The following is a 19,518-nucleotide window of genomic DNA, read 5'->3' on the forward strand; positions in this document are numbered from 1 at the left end:
GAGGATCTCATTGAGCACCGTTGGCAAAGGGCTGGACAGTGACTATTTTTTATATTCATTTGTATTTGTATTCATGACAAGTTTTGTATTGCATTATTTAAGTTTGCTACGGTGATTATTGTATTATGTTTGAGTTGAATAATTTAATTTGTTTTCGATTGTTGAATTATGTTGGATTTAATTTTTACGGGCCGATGATATGCGGGATGTAGCAGCGCAAAGAGCAGACCCTGCAAAGCCGACCCGTAAAAGGATATATTCCATGAATATATCTTTTTTACGGATCCGTTTAGGGGTCTGCATCTGTGCTAGCCCGAGCCGGCCCGCAAAAGCGGTTTTGCGCCAACTGCAAACGCGTTTTGCGGCCGGCGGGTTGCTCTTACCCCTTCGAAGCCTTCCCGTGAGAGGAAAGTTGCAAACGCGGATTTAGGTAGGGCTTCTTCTTCTTGTTCCCTTTGCGCTGACGATTTCTAGCATCGTTTGTTCATCTCCTGGGTCTTCTTGATCTGGAATTCGGCTTTCTCGTGGTGAGTTTTTCTTGACCCTTTACATTTTTCTCGGTATTCTGTTCGACTAGATCGGTGGGGGATTTTGCTTGGGGTCTCGGCCTGTGCCCAAATTAGTGCTTGAGATTTGAGATGTTGCCATGCGTCTCGGTGAGACGCACTTTGGTAGGGATTTATTGGATTTTTGGGGGTCGATTTTCAGGCACACTGTTTGGAATACAATTAGATTTCCACGAATTTGTACCGAATTAGTGGTTCCACCGGGAATTGCCATAGGCTGTTCCCATTCTGATTATAATTTTCTTTGTGTAATTTCAGACTCCGTATGCCAATTCTACCTGTTTTGTGAGGTTGTATGCAAACGCTACCTAGCTATTGAAACTATCGACGGACATTATTGTACTGGCTAAAATCTGGACTAGAGGACATCTGCGGCGGATGGACAGGAGCGAGGAAGAGACGATCATGAGTGATTCAGACCCTCTCCTCGATAGGAATGATCAGTCAGGCTCATTGCCCCAGCTCTCGCCACCACAGCCGGCGACCGTGACTGTGCTGGAAATTGAGGATGAGGAGACCGATGGTTCTTATGCCGCATGCTGCCGCATTTGCCTTGAGGCCGAGTCGGAGATAGGTGACAATCTTATGCATTGGAGATGCTATTTTGTTGTGTTGATGATCATCCTATGTATAGGGGATACAGTTTTTGTTGAGTCAATTTGATTGCTTTAGTTCAATTTGGTAATGATTTTGTCTATGTCTACTTTGCTTCTTGTCTGACTGCAGCAAGTAGAAGAAAGTGTGTGGTTACATGTACTCAGTTGTTTGACATCTTTCAACTAATCCAAAATCTCTTTGTGATCTTTGCGTTGTAATGGAACCCAATAGGCAAAGCTTAGGTCATAGGATGTGTGCCAGTAGATTAGGGTAGCATTGAATTGTACACCTAATTAATACTTAATTTAATATAAGTAGTTAAACAGTTAACTAGACTAAACTTCTTTTATCATAGTACTTTGATAAATTAAGCGGGCGAGCGGCGGGAATCGAACCCGTAGTGCTAGCAGTTTTTGTTTTGTTTTGCAGCACTTGCTGTAATTGAAGGTTTGCATCATAAATAGGACAAGAGAGGTCCATGATCACATTGCGATGTCTGAAGCCTAAAGCTAACACTAAACGAACTGGTTCAAGTTCTAGCAGGAATAAGTATAATTTTTGCACGATCATGTTTTAGTAGACCTAATAGTGTAATTTGTTTCAACTGTTTAGTCTTCAGGCTGTACATTAGGCCAACAGGCCAATACTTCTTTTTATACTTAGGGTTGTAGTTATTATATGGAAAACACATACTGGTTGGGTGCTACAGTTTGTCCATTTCAGGTCAACAATTTCTAAGCTTCCATATTTTACGTGACTCCATTTTTATGCAGGTGATGAGCTAATATCACCTTGCATGTGCAAGGGAACTCAGCAGTTTGTTCACCGTTCATGCCTAGACCATTGGAGGTCTGTGAAGGTACTATCCCTTCTAGTGTTGCGTTTTCCATATGATTTTCGAATGGAATTGGTTCCTATCTATCTTACAATATACTAGTAACATTTGCACGTGCAATGCCCTAATTATCAGGAAATATACTAATGAAACTTTAGGTTATAGAGTTGATTTAGTTGAAGAGTCTTGGTCATCGACGGTTCCATTTCGAGGAGTCCAACGAGCAATCCCCCCAAACCCTCGTGCACCTAGACCGCGTCCTCTGCACTCCTGACTGGGAGGACCTGCACGGGGGATGTCACCTTCGATGCCTCGCCTCCGTCGTTTCCGATCACAGCCTCCTGCTGCTTGATTGCAAACCGGTGCCGCCGGGCCATGACGGTTCCATTTCTAGGAGTTCTGGACGCGGTTGGACGGGTTCCACGATATCGTGGCGGCCGCCTGGCACTCCGTCCATGACGACGACCCCTTCCGGCGGCTCATGCGACACATGCAATTTACCGCGCACAAGCTTACTAGCTGGGCTCGAGGACAGTCGACAACGTCCGCCTCAAGCTCGCGATCTCCAGGGAGCTCCTCAGGCTGGACACGGTGCAGGAGTGCCGGCTCCTGTCCCCGCACGATGACTGGCTCCGGCGGCAGATCAAGGCTTCATACCTTGGCCTCGCCTCCCTTGAGCGCACCATAGCCCGGCAGCGCGCTCGTCTTACGTCCCTTAAGGACGGTGATGCCAACACATCTTTCTTCCACTGGCAATGCACGTACCCGTGACAGAAGAATCGGATCCACAGCCTCACTGTGGACGGCGCCTCGATCTCTGCCCCCTGCGACATGGCGGCCTCGGCATACACACACATCGACGCCCTGCTCGGCTACGAGACGCCCCGCGAGTGCGGTCTTGACCTCTCCGCGCTGATCACGCCCACCAACCTCGACGAGCTCGATGCCCCTTTCAATGCCGAGGAAATTTGACAGGCGGTGAAACGCCTCACCGCACGGAAAGCTCCCGGCCCGGACGGCTTCACCGCCGAATTTTTGCGCGCGTGCTGGCCCATCGCCTGACAGGATTTCGTCGACGTCTTCCAGCGGCTTTACGAGATGCGTGGTCGGGGCTTTTGCTCCCTCACCTGGCGCTCCTCACCTTGCTCCCGACGTGCAGACGCTAGCGGCCTAGGTGACTTCAGGCCCATAAGCCTAATTCACCTTGTCGCCAAAATCTTTGCCAAGGTCCTATCGCTCCGCCTCGCGCCAAAGCTTCATAGGCTCGTCAGCACGTGCCAGAACACATTCATCCCCAGCCGCAGCCTACACGACAATTTCGTCCTCGTGCGCTAGTCCGCGCGCCTTCTGCACCAGTTCGGCTCCCCTCGCATCCTCCTGAAGTTGGACTTGGCTCGCGCTTTCGACACCATTAGCTGGCCGTTCCTCTTCGACGTCTTCCGCCAGTACGGCTTTGGCTCCCGCTCCTTGGACTGGCTGGCCATCTTGCTCTCTTCGGCTAGCACGAAGGTGCTCATCAATGGAGACCCCGGCCCCACCATCTGGCACAGGTGTGGCCTCCGCCAGGGCGACCCCGTGTCGCCACAACTCTTCGTCCTCGCCGTTGACACGCTGGGCCGCCTCCTTCGCCGCACGACGAAACTGGGCGTCCTGCAGTGGCTGCACCCCCGGCCCCGGTCCCCTCTGTCTCCCTCTACGCCGATGATGTGATCCTCTACTGCCACCCCACCATTGGTGACATCACGGCCGTCAAGAGCATCCTACTGCTCTTTGGCCGCGCATCAGGCCTCCAGGTCAACTTCTCGAAAAGCTCCGCCACCCTGATCCGGTGCTTTGCCGATGATGCCGCGCCCGCTGTCAACCTGCTGGGCTGCCCCCTAGCCGAGTTCCTGATCACCTATTTGGGCATCCACCTGATGCTACACCCCCCCACGGCCGCACAATTGCAGCTCGTCGTCGACAAAACGGCCGGCATGCTACCCACCTGGAAGGCACATCTCATGAACAAGGCCGGCCGCCTTGCGTTCGTCAAGGCCATCCTGAGCGAGATCCCGATCCACCAGCTCCTCGCTCTAGCGCCCCCCAAGAAGACCATCAAGGCACTTGAGAAAATTCAGCGAGGCTTCTTGTGGGCCGGGCGCGCAGAAGCAAATGGCGGGCACTGCCATGTTAATTGGCAACGCGTTGCTAGGCCGCTCTCGCTTGGCGGCCTCGGCGTGCGCGATCTCGCCCGGACCAGCCTCGCGCTCCGCACCCGATGGCTGTGGTTCAGCCGCACGGACAACACCAGAGCATGGGCTGGCCTCGACCTGCAGTTCACCGCTGAGGAGTGCGCATTCTTCTTCGCATCCACCACCTTGCAAATAGGGAATGGCATGGAGGCCCTCTTCTGGGAAGACCGATGGATCGACGGGCGCTCCGTTGGCGAGATCGCGCCGCTCCTATATGCATGCATTCCCAAGCGCCGCCGCAAGCTCAGGACCGTCGCCCATGGATTATAGGCCAACCGATGGGCACGGGTAATACATGGCACGATTGAATACATGGCACGATTGGCATCCATGAGATCGGGCAATACTTACAGCTCTGGCACACAATCAGCCGCACGACCCTCTCCGCCGAGCCAGACCGCCTCTCCTGGAAGTGGAACTCCCGCGGCGCCTACTCCGCCAAATCGGCCTACATCGCCACCTTCAATGGCTCCACGGGCTGCGACGCATGGAAGCTCACCTGGAAGAACTGGGCGCCCCCGTGCGTCCGATTCTTCCATTGGCTCGCAAACCTGGACCGGTGTTGGACGACCGACCGCCTCGCCCGCCGCGGCCTACAGCACCTCGTGCGATGCCCCCTCTGCGACCAGGACCTCGAGACCATGCACCACCTCATCCTCGCTTGCCCCTTCGCCCCGCAGATCTGGTACGAGGTGCTGCACTGGCTCCGACTCTCCTGCGCCCCGCCCGACTTCTCTCAACGACTGGTGGCACACGGCGCGGCAGCACACTCCCAAACCCATGCGCAAGGGCCTCGCCTCCGCGACCCTCCTCGTCCCATGGATGATTTGGAAGCACCGTAACGATTGTGTCTTCAACCGAGGACGGCCCTCTGCAAATGACCTGCTCACGAAGATCAAGGACGAGGCCGCCCTCTGGGCCAGAGCCGGCGCTCTAGGGCTTCGCGCCATCGTACCACAAACTTGGGACGTTCACTGATGTGCTATTGGGCATTGTAACTGCCTCCTAGGAGGATTGTAACTGAAACTCTCTTTGCTTTCCAAAGCAATGAAATGCAAGCTCTCTTGCGTTTTCTCGAGAAAAAAGAGTCTTGATCATGGAGTCTGTTAAGTTATAGAGTATGTAGTCGGACTAGAGTGTCCAGGAAAGAAGTTCTCATCGTGTGCATTTGTCATGTCTTAGTTATTACATGGTGAATGAGCTACATATGCTCTCTCTCTGTCAAAATACTTCACATAATAGTTTTGTCTTAAGTTATATTTGGTGAAACATGACCAAGTTTATAGGATAAGAAATATCACATTCACAGTATCAAATCAATATCATTAGATCCATAATCTAATATATTTTATTGTATTTATTTGGTATTGAAGATCAGAGTGAGTGCATATAAAAATGGGAAATGAGATGACGACAACAAAAACAACATTAAGCATACAAGCACATGTATACCAATAATTAAAACTGCTGTGTGCTCTGCTTATACATCTCTGGAAGTGCTATGAGATACCACTATCAAATCTCTTCTATGTTCACAAGTACATGCCCACGGACTGAACAAAAAACTGTTGGTGCTCCGTCTCACAATCATTGTGACATGTACGGCTTCATGTGCACATACACCTTGAAAGGTAAAGAATGTAGATTCTGTTTCCTAAAAATCAAGAAGACAATGATCCAAAAAATGGAAGGTCCAGAAAGTGAATATATATATTTAAATAGTCCTTTTTAGATAAAGTTGTGTTCTTGTAGATAATTTGCTCACTGCAACTCAGAACTGTGTATAGCGAATCTCGGAGCACATCAATGATCTGTCCACATGTTCTCAACTTCCCATTCGAAAAGTAGAAAAGAACACCATATATCCCCAATCATGGAAAAAGGAAATACACATGTTCTTTGCTGGAAACTATTGTGCAACATAGACCAAATTCGTCCGCTGGGCAGAAAAAAAAATTCCACAAGTTTCATTTGAGTGTAGGTACAAATAATAGGAATTCAATTTCTCACTATCTTCTTTTGTATGTTCAGTTCAATGAAGTAGAACGAACAATTATTAGGGGATTAAAAATGAAAACACCCTTATTGGGATGTTCATCTAAAAAAAACAGAAGTACGCAACAATGTGGTTGTAAGCTGCATTTCTGACAATTAAAAGTGCACCTTGTCGAAAATGTTTTATCTTAACCAAGCTAAAAATTCGGTGAAGTGGTATAGAAATAGCTATCGCACAGTACTGCTTGCTCCATCTCCAATTGGACCAAATATATGCATATCTTCAGAGGCACATCGGTATGCCTTCTCACTGGTATGTGACTCGTTTGGCCCAGTACTTCGCTTACGAAAGCCATGCTCATTAATGCTATACTCATCAAATGCTCTACTCTTTGTTCCCCCATCAGACATCTTCAAGGGAGAAAAAACATAACACAAACACTTACACATCTAACCATGTTTAAATTCACAGATGCACCAAAGACTAAAACAAAGCTCAATGAACGCTAAACAATTTTTTTTCTTTCAAAAAAGGTATTGTTCCACAACTAACGTAGGCATGAAGAATTGAAGATAGAATGATGACGTTTGCTTACCACATAGAATTGTAGGTATCCTTCTGGAAAGCAACCCTGGTACTGATGCTGCCTTTGTCAGTGTCACCGAACAAGGGTTGCAGCTTCTTCTTCAAATCCAGTAGCCCCGCCACGAGGGCTTGCTCGCGATCAGCTGCAAATGTCCTGCATGGTTCACAAATTGAGAGAACCCTATGGACATATCGGTTGCCAGATTACATCAACGACAAGCAATTTTTGCCTGCAAAAAATGGGTTTACCAAGAGGCTTGGGCAAACATGATTTTTTTCTTAAATAAATAAAAGAGAGCTCCTTCTTCGATTTCATCGATTTGAAACTACGGTGGGCAAACCTGATTATGCGTGCCAATCACGAACACAACAAATCAATATGCAAATAATGAGGAAAAATATACAACGATAATCATCTATCTTGTCTTTTGAATGCCCGATTCTTTAATCTATTTCAATTTCGAACCAAATCAGGCAACTGGCAAAATGCGTTTGGCGCTACGGGACCACCTCGATCTGCTTGTCGAAGGGATTGCTCAGCCAGCGCATCGGGGCATAGGAGGGTGGTCGTGAGGTCTAGCCTAGAGAACGAGGAGAGCGACGGTGATGTTCTGCTGCCAGCGAGCTCACCGGGAGTGACTCTCTAACCCTTATCGACAAACAGATCTGGATGGGCGGAGAGGGGTGGGCGTGGCGGAGGATGTGAAAGGGCACAACGGGGTGGTGCCACCAGTAGGGGGAGGAAGCAGTGGTGGCAGTGAGGTTGAGGGTGATGCGCTCTAGGCTGTCTAAGAGCACGTTCAATGGTGGACATGAATGTCACGGGGCCGGTGACAGTGCTCGGTGCGCTTTAATGTGGGGAGCGTGGCGAACTTTGAACTCGAGGCGACATATGGGCTCGCCCCGGATGGTGATCCGCAAGCGATGTGTCGGCATTTGTGGTGTGAGGGGAGAAAGGAGCGTGAAAGGAATTGAGAAAATTATGGGAGGTCTTTAGGTATCTTGCTTGTTAGGCTGACATCATTTGACTGTGGAGATGTGAAACTAGAACCAATGGCAGTGGTGGGTAATTAGGACGTTAAACATGGTGAGGTGCTCACCATTGGGACGATATGAATTGTTGGATTAACACAGATGTATGGCCGAGATCAATTGGGTCTGTCCCTTTGGGTCTTCTTATAATATTGGTATAGATATAGATGCTCCGAGACACTTATCTGAAGCAATTATAGGTTGTGTAGTTTGCTTTCCACTGCTAGTGTAAGAATATTAGCTAACTCTACTGGTCTATCTCTTCTTTTAATTACGAGATATGATCTTGGAGGACAAGTCTAGGTCGATTTGTACTGTGTATATATGTCCCCAACATACATGAATACGATGCGCTGCATATTCTCCAAATCTTCCCAGTCCACATGGTATCCGCAACCATGTCACCACCACCCTTGATTTCGTCGAGTCGAATTTCTCCATCTGTTAGACCTTCAACCTCACCTAACGCAAGCTTGGCCTCACCAACCATGTCAACGGCTCCGTTGATGGCGCCATGATGCTCGGTGATGTTAAGTGGACTCAGATCGACTGCTGACATAGCCGAGCACGTGTGAACCGCCATCACCTCCCTCTTCCTCGACAATCACCTCCAACGCGCCATCTTCACTAAACGAGAGTTCCACAATCTCGTCCAAGGTGATTTGTTCGTCACCGCGTTCTCCGGTCGTTTCAAGTGTCTTGCTGAGACCCTGCGTGACTCGGGCTCCCCCGTTGTCGACCAGGACATGCTGCTCACCTTCATCAATGGGCTCAACGGCAACTTCGACCACTATCAACCTGACCAGCCTCACCTTTGCTTGTGCCCACGGCACCCTGCTCTAGTAAGAACCTCGCCTCGCCCATGGCGCTAACCATGTGCAGTGGCCCTTGTCGCTAATCGCTCTTGCCACGCACCCGCTGCTTCGCCTGCTTCCTATCCCGTCGCGCCTTCCTCTTGTGATTGCGGCAAGTGAGGGAAGAAGAAACCATCCCAAACTACGTTCGGCTCCAACCCGGTGGCTCCTGACACGCGAGCTGCTCCAACGCCAGCGTGGATCACCGATGCCTACCCACCATCTGACATGTTCCAGGCATGGCCACCCAACAGGCACGTACCAGGTGCCGTTCTACTCGGGCCTTGTCCCGGCGTCTCTTTGCCACACGGCCATGACACGCAGCTAGGACAGCAGGGCTTTGCCTTCGCTCCTCCCTACCAGGGTTATGGTCCTTCACCACCACAAGCACAACCAACGGCATGGGACCAGACACAACTTCACGCCGCCCTCAACAACCTCTCCCTTCAAGGCGGCGGGTCCAACTGGTCCCTTGGCAGTTGGCACCTCGCATATGGCAAACAACCCCGGTATCCTCTCTCACTCCACACTCTTTTCTACCCCTAGCTTCATCGTTGCTAATGCCAACTCCCTTCCGATCACCCATACCGGTACCACCTCCCTTCCATTTGTTCTTTTCTACTTCACCTTCACAATGTCGTCATCACTCATAATCTTATTAAAAGTTGATTTTTGTTTGTTACTTCACTCCTGAGAATCCTGCCACCGTTAAAATTTGACAAATATGTTTTTCTATTAAGGACTTGCATATACGATCAGTGATTCTCCGATGTGATTGCCCCAATGAACTTTATGCCCTCGTGTACGGGCCTCAGTCTCTTCTTGCTAGCACCTCCGAGCTTTGACTTCAACGACTTGGGCATCCAGGACATGACCCCTCTTGAAAACGATTTGTCTTTCGAGTTCTCTTATAATAAGATCCCGTCTATGAAATGTCATGCTTGTAGATTGGGGAAGCACGTTCATTCACCCTTTAAACAATCAGATTCTCAAGCTAGTTTTCCCTCTGCTCTTATGCGTTGTGATGTATGGACTTCACTTATAAAGAGTGTTCCGGGTTTCCAATATTTTTTTCTCAAGAAAACTCAAAAGAATTTGTGTTTCATTTCATTGAGCAGGAAGACATCGGGGATACAACCTCCAGAAAGGAGGGACACGCAGTGAATTCGCCTGCTGGGTCGGCCGTTTCGGCTGTCATCACAGTGAATTTGCTTGCCCCGCAGCGGATTCCCCTGTCGCGCCCGCTCGCGCCCACTGGTTGGCTGCTTCACCCAACTCGGCTGCCATGGCAGCAACCGACCCTGGCTTTGGCAGCAGCGCCACTGCACCAACCACGACAACCTCCAGCTCTACTGTCAAGCTCGTTGCCTCGTCACCTTCGCCGTCTGCACCCCCCATGCTGATTGCACCGACGCGTGATCTGGGGTTGTGGTCCTCCGACGTGTTCGTGCACAGTGCACACCATAGCCATGTGCGCTCGTCATGGGGTTATTTAGCCGAACTGCCGCCGCCACCGATGTTGCATCTTATCTCCCTGTCTCTGCTACCCTCCCCTGCTCGTGCTGCACTTCGCAACCCCACATGGTGTGCTGCGATACATGATGAGTTCAATGCATTGCAGGCTAACTGCACATAGATACTTGTGCCTCGTCCTTGTGGGGCCAACATCACCACCGGCAAGTGGGTATATCTGCACAAGCTTAATAGATGGCTCTTTGGATTGCTACAAAGCTCACAGGGTTGTACGTGGCTTCACACAACATGCTGGCGTGGACTTTGGTGAGACCTTCGGTCCCGTGTGGGTCTTGCCATTGGCCAGTATACCAGCTTGATGTCTCCAATGCCTTCCTGTATCGGGCACAAGCTTAAACCCAAGGCCTCGGCTGCCTCTGGAGATCTCATGTCTGATGCTACCTTCTACCGAAGTATTGCAAGAGCTCTTCAATACGTCACCTTGACACGACGGGACAGTGCATATATTGTTCAGAAAATTTGTTTGCACATGCATGCTCCACGAGATGCTCACTGGGGGGTGATCAAGAGATTGCTTCGCTATCTTCGTAGCACTACATCTCACGTCTTCAGCTTACTGGTAGCTCCTCCACCGCGATTGCCGTCTAGCGCGGTGCTGATCGGGCCGGCTGCCCGGATACTGGCCACTCTACATCTGTTTTTTTTCCGTCTATGTCAGCGACTCTTTGGTGTCATGGTCCTCCAAATGACAACACACGGTTTACCGTTCTAGTGCTGAAGAAGAACATCGGTCCCCAATGCTGTGGCAGAGTGTTGTTGGCTTCGTCAACTACTTGGTGAGCTCCACTGCACCATCGACAAGGCCTCCGTGATGTTTTGTGACAGTGTCTATGCTGTCTACTTGTCAGCTAACCCAATTCATCATCGCCACACAAGCATATTGAGTTGGATATCCATTTGTCCGCGAAAAGGTGTCCCTTGGACAATTTCACGTTGTTCATGTTCCGACCACTCACCAATTAGCCGACATCATGACCAAGAGACTTCTGACTGACTTCATTCAAAGCTTTTCGACGGTTTCTTGGCATCCAGTCTGGTGATGCTTCGAATGCTCTGTGTGTGTGGGTGGGTGGGTGGGGGGTGGGGGGTGTTAAGAATATTAGCGTATCACATGCGATCACGTAGGATCGTTTCCTTCCTAACTAACTCTCATGGTCTATCTCTTCTTTTAATTGCGAGATATGAACTTGGAGGACAAATCTAGGCCTGTCTGTACTGTGTATATATGTCCCCAACATACATGAATACGATTAGCTGCACATTCTCTAAATGTTCCGAATCTACAGCCATCATTATGCTATATGTGTATAACCACCATATCGAGACACCAGTTGGATATAGAAAAAGTTTCACCTAGAGAACATGAGAAAATACATGCAGTGTCATATTGGTACGCGGAGTACTACTACAGCAACAGAACCTTTTGTCCCAACCAAGTTGAAGTAGGCTAGAGATGAAACCTAACAGAAACCTGTGAGAACCCAGAAGAGAAAAGAGAAAGTACAAGTAAACAAAGTAAATGTACCGTATATTAGAGGAGAAAATTGCAAGCTAGAGTTTCTTTTTCTTTGGCGGTAGTAATGTGATCAGAACCTGCCACCTAGCCTCATTAATCTTGTTTCAAATGGCAGTTTCTGAGATTGCAAAGATGTTATCAGCTTTAGACTTGTATTGGCAACGGGATATCCATTAGGAGTCAAGCTGCATCTCTGCAAACTATTCTCATTCAGCTTAATTTGGAGGGTTAGGTTTAGACACTCGGCAGTGAAATTTTGCTGCTCGAAGGCTTAGCACATCATGTCGGATTCGGGGTTCCGCAGACTCTTGAGAGGTTCGAACTCTGGGGTGCGGGCGAAGAACTCTCTCTTCCTAGTCTGCCTGCTCATGGTTTATCGACGCTGCAGGGACGGACCCGAGCACAGACGCCGTGCCCAGTCTTCTCTGCGAAAATCCTGAAGAAAGACAACCGGCGCGCGGCTCCCGTGGTGGCGAGGCACCAAGTCGCGCGCCCTAGCTCGTCCGCTCGCGATTAGCTCATGCGAGAACAAGGCACCAAGGACCATGGCAGGTGACGTACATGGGAGCTGGCCCGCGAGCCAGAGCTTAGCCTCTTAGATTTAGCGACGCTGCAGGGACGGATCCAAGCACAGACGCCGTGCCAGCCCTTAGTCATGAGGCGGTTGTGGGTGGATCCGCAAGGGCGTATGACGTTCATGGTATCGAAGTACCGTGCAGGCATATAATAATCATAAAGCAACTCGTGGGAAGAGGTAAAGCTAGTTCGGATAAATGCAAGAACGATGCATGCCGCAGGGACAGACCCACGCGGCCTGGGGATGATGCAGCCCAAGGGGCACCCCCACAGAGCGACTGGAAGATGCAAGAAAGATACATGCCGCAGGGACAAGCCCATGCGGTCTGGGGATAATGCAGCCCGAGGGGCGCCCCCAACGGAATAAACCGGAAAATGTCACCTGGCACCGTTGCTGAAGAGGTGTTGAAGTAGCTGGAGACGCGTGTTGAAGGGCTGCTCCTCACGAGCCGCCTGGGTCCTAAACCTCGGGAGGCTCTGGAGGCTCGGGAGGCTCGTGAAGAACCGTCGCCATCTCCTGGACCGCGTGGTGCCTGGCCTCCTGAGCCGCCATGATGCTTCGCAGGCGGCGCTGGTAGGTAACAGCCGCGCTCGGCAGGCCGAAGGGCATGCAAACGTAGCTGTGAGGTGGACCCTCACAACGACCAACGCGCGAAGGCCAGAAGCGCTCCTGGGATGCGGCTCTGTTGAGCCCTGGAATGTTGACGCAGACGCGTAGCTCACTGTCCTTGCCAGGACAAGGGGCCGTGCCTGGTGGTAGGCGGCGGTCGTCGCGCATGGCTCTCGCCTCCTGAAGCTCCTCGGTTGCCTTGTGGATGAACTCCTGAGCACCTGGCACCCCGTGCCTTGTGCCCCCGTGAGGGAAGCGTGCGATGAAGCATGCCTCCATGTGGTGCCCGAGCGCATCCCTCGTGACGTTGGCTAAGTCAAAGGCCCTCCAGAAGAGAGCCCCCGAGCCCAGCCTAAGGAGGGCGCCGGGCGCGCCTTCCTATGCGAGGGAGGGAGGCGCCCCATCCGTGGGCGCAGGTCCTGAGGTGGTGCGGCTGGAGACATCGCTCTCCTGAGGCTCTTGGCGGAGCTGCTGCTTCTTCTTGAGGACAGCCTCAGGAGGGTAGATGGCGCCTTCGTGGTCTGGGTCTTCGATCGCCGCAGCCTGGTAGGCGCGCTCGAGGGAGCACACCGCGTCCTTCTCCTCACAGGCGATCGTGATGATGTCGCGGTTCCCTGGCATCTTGAGGATGTTGTAGCCATGGTGGGTCACCACCATGAACTTGGCCAGGGCCGGATATCCAAGGATGGCGTTGTACGGAAGACCGACGTGGGCGACGTCGAAGTCGATGAGCTCGGTGCGGTAGTTGTCGCGTTGGCCGAAGTTGACGGGGAGGCGGATCTGCCCTATCGAAGTGGTGGAGCCATCGGTCACTCCTGAGAAGGGCTTAGTGGGCTGCAGCTGATCATCTGGCACTTGGAGACGGTCGAACGTCTCGATGGAAAGAACATTGAGCCCCGCACCGCCATCGATGAGGGTCTTGGTGACAAGGACATTGCTGATAACGAGCGAGCAGAGCATTGGGAGGGCGCCAGCAGTCGTCGCGTACTTGAGCTGGTCGGACGAGCTGAAGGTGATGGTGCACTTGGGCCACCTGAGTGGACGCGTGGCCTCGAGCCTGGGGAGGGCCGCGTTCACTTCACGAGCGAACTGCTTGAAGATGCGTTGGGAGGCTGGGGCCTGAGCGTCACCCAAGATGCACGCGATGGCGCGAGGCTCCTGGAAGCCCCCAGCCCCCTCGTCCTGGTGGTGGTCGTTGTTCCTTCTTGGTGGTGGTGGCAGCGGAGGGAGGCCGGCATTGCCCTGAGGAGTCCTCACGAGGCTGGTCTCTCCAGGCGCCCTCGCGAGGCTGGCCTTGCCAGCGGTCCTCACGAGGCTGGTCGCGCCACTCCTGCGGGAACCGCGGTCGTCCCAACGTCCTCCACTTCTGCCTCCTCCACGGCCGTAGCCTCGGTCGTTGCGCTCGGGGCGTCGACCGAGGCGCCCATCGCGAATGGCCCTGAGCTCCTAACAATCATTGGTGTTGTGGCTGTGTACGTTGTGGAAGACGCAGAATGGACGGCTGCCCTTGAACGATTCTGGGTGGTCGCAGCCGCGCTTCATTTCTAGTTCAGCCGCGAGCACGGCAACCCCCTTGCGCTTCACGTCCTTGGCCTTGGCCTTCTTGTCTTCTGGGTTGGCCGCTGGAGTTCGAGGAGGGAGAGGCGCCCTTCCTCAGCTCTCGCGCACTTGGTTGCCTTGTTGAACATCTCCAGAGCCGTGCACAGGTCCTCATGGATGGCGAGCTCCTTCTTCATCTTGACATCGCGGACGCCATCGGAGAACGCCGAGATGATGGCTTCGTCCGAAACCTTGGGGATCTTGTGGCGAACGCTGTTGAAGCGCTAGATGTACTTCTGCAGGGTCTCCCCTGACTGCTGCTTGATGCGCCGCAGGTCACCCGCGGCAGGCGGGCGGTCGCGCGTGCCCTGGAAGTTGGCGACGAAACGCTCGCGCATCTCGCCCCAGGAGGAGATCGATCCCGCGGGCAGATTCAGGAGCCACGAGCGCGCGCCATCCTTGAGGGCCATGGGAAACCAGTTCGCCATGACCTTTTTGTCGCCGCTGGCCGCCTCGATGCTCAGCTCATAGAGCTGCAGGAACTCCGCAGGGTCAGGGGTGCCGTCGTAGCGTGGAGGCAGGTCGGGCTTGAACTTGCCCGGCCAGACGACGCTGCGTAGCTCAGGGGTGAAGGCGCGGCGGCCCGCTGTGGTCACCGGAGCCCGTCGTGGAGGTCGAGCCTGACCTTGGTGCTCACGCGCCACCACCGCAGGCGACGCGTGGTCTTGACGTGGTGGTGGAGGGAGCGCTGGAGCACCTTCTTGCGGCCGTTGGACCTCCAGGCAGCTTTCCTCTTCACGTGCGGGCACCCTGCGCGATGGGTCGCGCCGCGGGGCCGCGCGTCTTGGACCGAGGGCGACGTCCTGACAGGGAGGTGGCGGAGGCGCTTCATGGGCTACGTCGCCCGCAGCAGGAGGCGGGCAAGGTAACGAGAGGGACGGTGCAGGCGAGCCCCCAGCCGCGCTGACTAGCTCGGCGATGCGGTCCAGCCAGTCTTCGTAAAGGTCGTCGACTGGGCGGTAGCGCAGGAGCTCACGCGCCATGAGCAATGTAGCCTGCGCCTTCGTCGGGCCGTGACGAGCGTGGGACGACGAGCCGGCCGGAGTGAGCGACGAGGTGGCGGTGCGTCCGCCCCGCCGCTCGGAGGGGTGCAGCGACGAAGCTTGCTGCTCGTGCCCCGCCGGGCCGATGGCGGCGTTGGCGGCGGGTGATGAAGAACGACGGGGAGGCCCGCCAACGGGCGACGCGAGTGGCGAGAGCGGCTCGACGCTCAGCACGGGCTCGACGAGCATCAGCCATGGAAACAGTGGAGCAGCGGCGAGTCGATCGACGGAAGAGAGACTTCAACGCACCCCTACCTGGCGCACCAAATGTCGGATTCGGGGTTCCGCAGACCCTTGAGAGGTTCAAACTCTGGGATGCGTGCAAAGAACTCCCTCTTCCTAGTCTGCCTGCTCAATGATTCCACAGCCTAACTCGACGAACCCAAGGGACAAGGGACACAACAGTTTATCCTGGTTCGGGCCACCTTGCGGTGTAATACCCTACTCCAGCTTTGTGGTGGATTGCCTCGAAGGGCTGAGAATGAACTAGCACAGTGGATGAACAGCCTCAGGAGGTGAGGTGTTCTTGAGCTCGATGAGCTGGTGAGGTGGTTTGAGAGGAATCGATCCGTCCTCCTCTATGGTGGTGGCTAAGTCCTATTTATAGTGGCCTTGGTTCTCTTCCCAAATGTAGGCGGGAAGGGATCCTACAACGGCCAAATTTGAAGGGGGACAATTAGTACAAGCTATCCTGACAAAAGTAGTCTTCGTCTGCAAAAGGCTCTGATGGTGACGCTGCAGTGGGCTCCGCGATGACCTTCGTCCTGTCGTCCTGGTGGTCTTGGTCTTGTTGCACCGATATGGAAACCTTTAGCTGATTCCTCGGGACCCTGCGCCTGCGCTTGCCTCCTTAGCACCAAAGAGGAAACTGGTACACTGCGGCCGCTGGCGCCCGCCTGGCCTTGGTCGTCATGGCTCACGTCACATGAACCTTGCGAGGTGCACCTTGCATAGATATCTCCGCTCTACGGGGGCCAGCCTAGTGAGGCCGCCCCTCAGGGAGGTCTTGGTGTCGTCCGCCTCGCGAGGCTTGGCCCCTCGCGAGGGTCTTGGGTTGTTGTTGCTGAAGCTGGGCCATACCGGGCCGTCGACGGAGCCACGCCATGGGCCGCAGGCAGGCAAGTCTGGGCACCCCCGTTCCCAGGACGCCGACACATCACTGTTGGAACATTTTATTAGAATCTCTAGGTTCAACTTGTGCTTTATTGAGCTTTATGATTCCCGTTGTATTAAGGATTTCCTAAGTCCTAAGTAGATGCTATGCCTTCTAATTCTTTTTCCGTTGATATATTCATTATGGTTGGGAAATGTAGTTAAATGCTGCTTCCGTTTTTCCTGCTTACTTTGTAGGAAGGATTTGCATTCTCACACTGCACAACATGCAAAGCTCAGTTCCATCTTCGAGTGGAAACTCTGGAAGATAACTCATGGCGCAAAATAAAGTTCCGGCTCTTCGTGGCAAGAGATGTTATACTTGGTTTTCTTGCAGTTCAAATTGTAAGCTCTAAGATTTGAAAACATTTCTTTTTTGATGCCTTTTCTTCATTAATTGAAATCCAATATCTTTGTTTCTAAAGATGCTCTTATTTAGTACTGTTGCACAACTGGGAATACTTATGCATAATAAGTCTGTATAATATAATTCAGAAAATGCCCCCCTGAGGCATTCAGAGTTACATTTTCAAATTGATACCACATGTTTAATGTACAAACTAACAAAAAATATAAATTATTTTTTTGAACGGAATGATTCTTATTATTGGCATTTCACTCTCCAAGCAATGCCAATGCACTCTTTATTTTGAGAATACACATACTGATGTACTATTAAAATATTAGGGCATTTTTTCAATCCAAATTCAGGCAGGGGAAATAATTATTTGCATATATTTTCATTTTGTGCAGACTATTGCTACCATTAGTGCAATTGCATACTTTCTAGACAGGGACGGAAGTTTCCGGAATAGTTTCAGTGATGGTTGGGATCGTATCTTGTCAAAGCATCCAATACCGTTCTACTACTGCATAGGTATTGGAATAACACCTTTCTGTCATAATGATGCATATGTACCATTTATATTAGTCAGCAAAACTTTTGGTTACAGCAACATAAAACTGCTGTTATTGAATTAACCTAACGTTTTATCTGTTGATGTTCAAGGGGTTGTGGTTTTCTTTGTGCTGCTTGGATTTTTCGGGTTGATAGTGCACTGCTCGTCCTTGAACGACAATCAAGATCCTTGCTTAGCTGGGTGCCGGAACTGCTGCTATGGTTGGGGCATCCTGGACTGTCTCCCTGCTTCTTTGGAGGCCTGCTTTGCCCTGGTGGTGCTCTTCATCGTCGTTTTCGCTATCCTTGGGATTGCATACGGTTTCCTCGCGGCGACTATGGCCGTCCAGAGGATCTGGCAGAGACATTATCACATCCTGACCAAAAGAGAGCTCACAAAGGCAAGAGGCCGCCTCACACTGGTCGAGCTATTTCCCTGGGGCAGCATCATTCTTTCAGATTATGAATTCAGTTTCATTCTTTTTCGCATGCAGGAATACGTAGTGGAAGATCTGCACGGCAGCTACTCGGCCCCGAAGCTTGAGCCAGAGCACGAGGAGCGGCTGAAAATGCTGAAGCTACTGTAGATGGCCCATCCGCATCAAGACCACTGTAAATCCCGCCTGTATTGCTGTGGGCCGAAAGAGTGTTGGTGAGTTGGATCGCCTGTGAAAGAAAATGCTGACGCGATTAAACTTGTAGCTTTCTGAATCGAAATCCTGCCCCCCCCCCCCCTTTTTTAACAAATGAATAAAATTTGCTCCATGCACCTGGTTCTGATCTAGTTTTCTGATTCCACTACCTTGATGTTGCATACATCACAGTTTTATGCTCCATACATCTTTCACAACAAAGAATATGTAAGTTTGAGGCTGGTCTGAAAGTCAGCGAAGACGTTTGTCGGGAGGCCTTTGATGAAGACAGAGGCAAACTGCGACGCGCTCGGCACGTGGAGAGCATGAACTCACCAAGGGAAACGCGCTCGTAGATGAAGTGAAGATCGATTTCCACATGCTTGGTGCGTTGGTGCTGAACGAGATTGCTTGACATATACATGGCGTTCATGTTGTCACACGTGGCTATACATGGCGTTCACGTTGTCGCACGTGGCGCGGCGGTGGTCGACGAATCTTGATGAGAAGTTGTCGAAGCCACACAGCCTCAACGACGGGTGTTGGCAATGCCCTTGTACTCCACCTCAGTGCTCGATCGCGAGACAATGTTTTGGCATTTCGACGACCAGCTGACGTGGTTGGAGCCAAGGAACACAATAAAGCCATACGTAGATTTGAGGGTGTCTGGGCACCCAGCGCAATCAGCGTCCCAGTACGCCGTTAAATTGCCATCGGACAACTGAAATAACCGACAGGCCAAGGCGTGTGGTCCCATGAACATAGCGAAGAACCCGCTTCACCATCTGGTAGTGGGCTTCCCTGTGATCATGCATGAACAGACAATATTGTTGAACAGTGGAAGATATATCGGGGCGACCGAGGGTGAGGTACTGGAGAGCCCCAGCGGGACTACGATAGAGTGAGGATCATGGAAAGGACACCATTAGTAGAGGATAATTTTGCATTGATGTCGATGGGCGTAGAGACCAACTTGCAGTTTAACACCGCCGTGACGATCTAAAATGTCTAGGGCGTACTGTTCTTGAGAAAGGTGGATGCTGGTACTGTTGTGGTGCATTGATCCCAAGAAAGTGGTGGAGAGAACCCATATCGGTCATGGCGAATTCACGGTGCAACAAGGTGGTGATGGATTTCAGAAAGGTGGAAGCGCTGACGGTGAGAATTATGTCATCTACTTATAGCAGGAGGTATGCGGTGTCGCGGACACGATGGAGCAAAAACAACAATTGGTGCAGTCCAATGCCCCTTGTGTTTTGGATA

The 19,518-nt window shown here is 51.9% G+C and overlaps 1 protein-coding gene across 2 annotated transcripts; it reads left to right on the top strand.

Annotated features, from left to right (window-relative positions):
- Nucleotides 1–291: 291 nt before the first annotated feature.
- LOC123164521 (uncharacterized) lies at nt 292–18,388 on the top strand. Of its 2 annotated transcripts, none has more exons than XM_044582031.1 (7): nt 292–430; nt 825–1,140; nt 1,937–2,022; nt 16,924–17,070; nt 17,479–17,602; nt 17,735–18,024; nt 18,118–18,388. In XM_044582031.1, the coding sequence occupies exons 2-7, from the start codon at nt 945–947 to the stop codon at nt 18,208–18,210; spliced, it is 936 nt and encodes a 311-aa protein (XP_044437966.1). In that variant the 5' UTR covers nt 292–430; nt 825–944; the 3' UTR covers nt 18,211–18,388. The 2 variants fall into 2 exon arrangements, with proteins under 2 accessions (XP_044437966.1, XP_044437965.1); XM_044582030.1 differs by having other exon boundaries at nt 303–527.
- Nucleotides 18,389–19,518: the final 1,130 nt, after the last annotated feature.

The sequence above is a fragment of the Triticum aestivum genome, chromosome 7D, assembly GCF_018294505.1.
Source record: "Triticum aestivum cultivar Chinese Spring chromosome 7D, IWGSC CS RefSeq v2.1, whole genome shotgun sequence".
Taxonomy (NCBI): Eukaryota; Viridiplantae; Streptophyta; class Magnoliopsida; order Poales; family Poaceae; genus Triticum; species Triticum aestivum.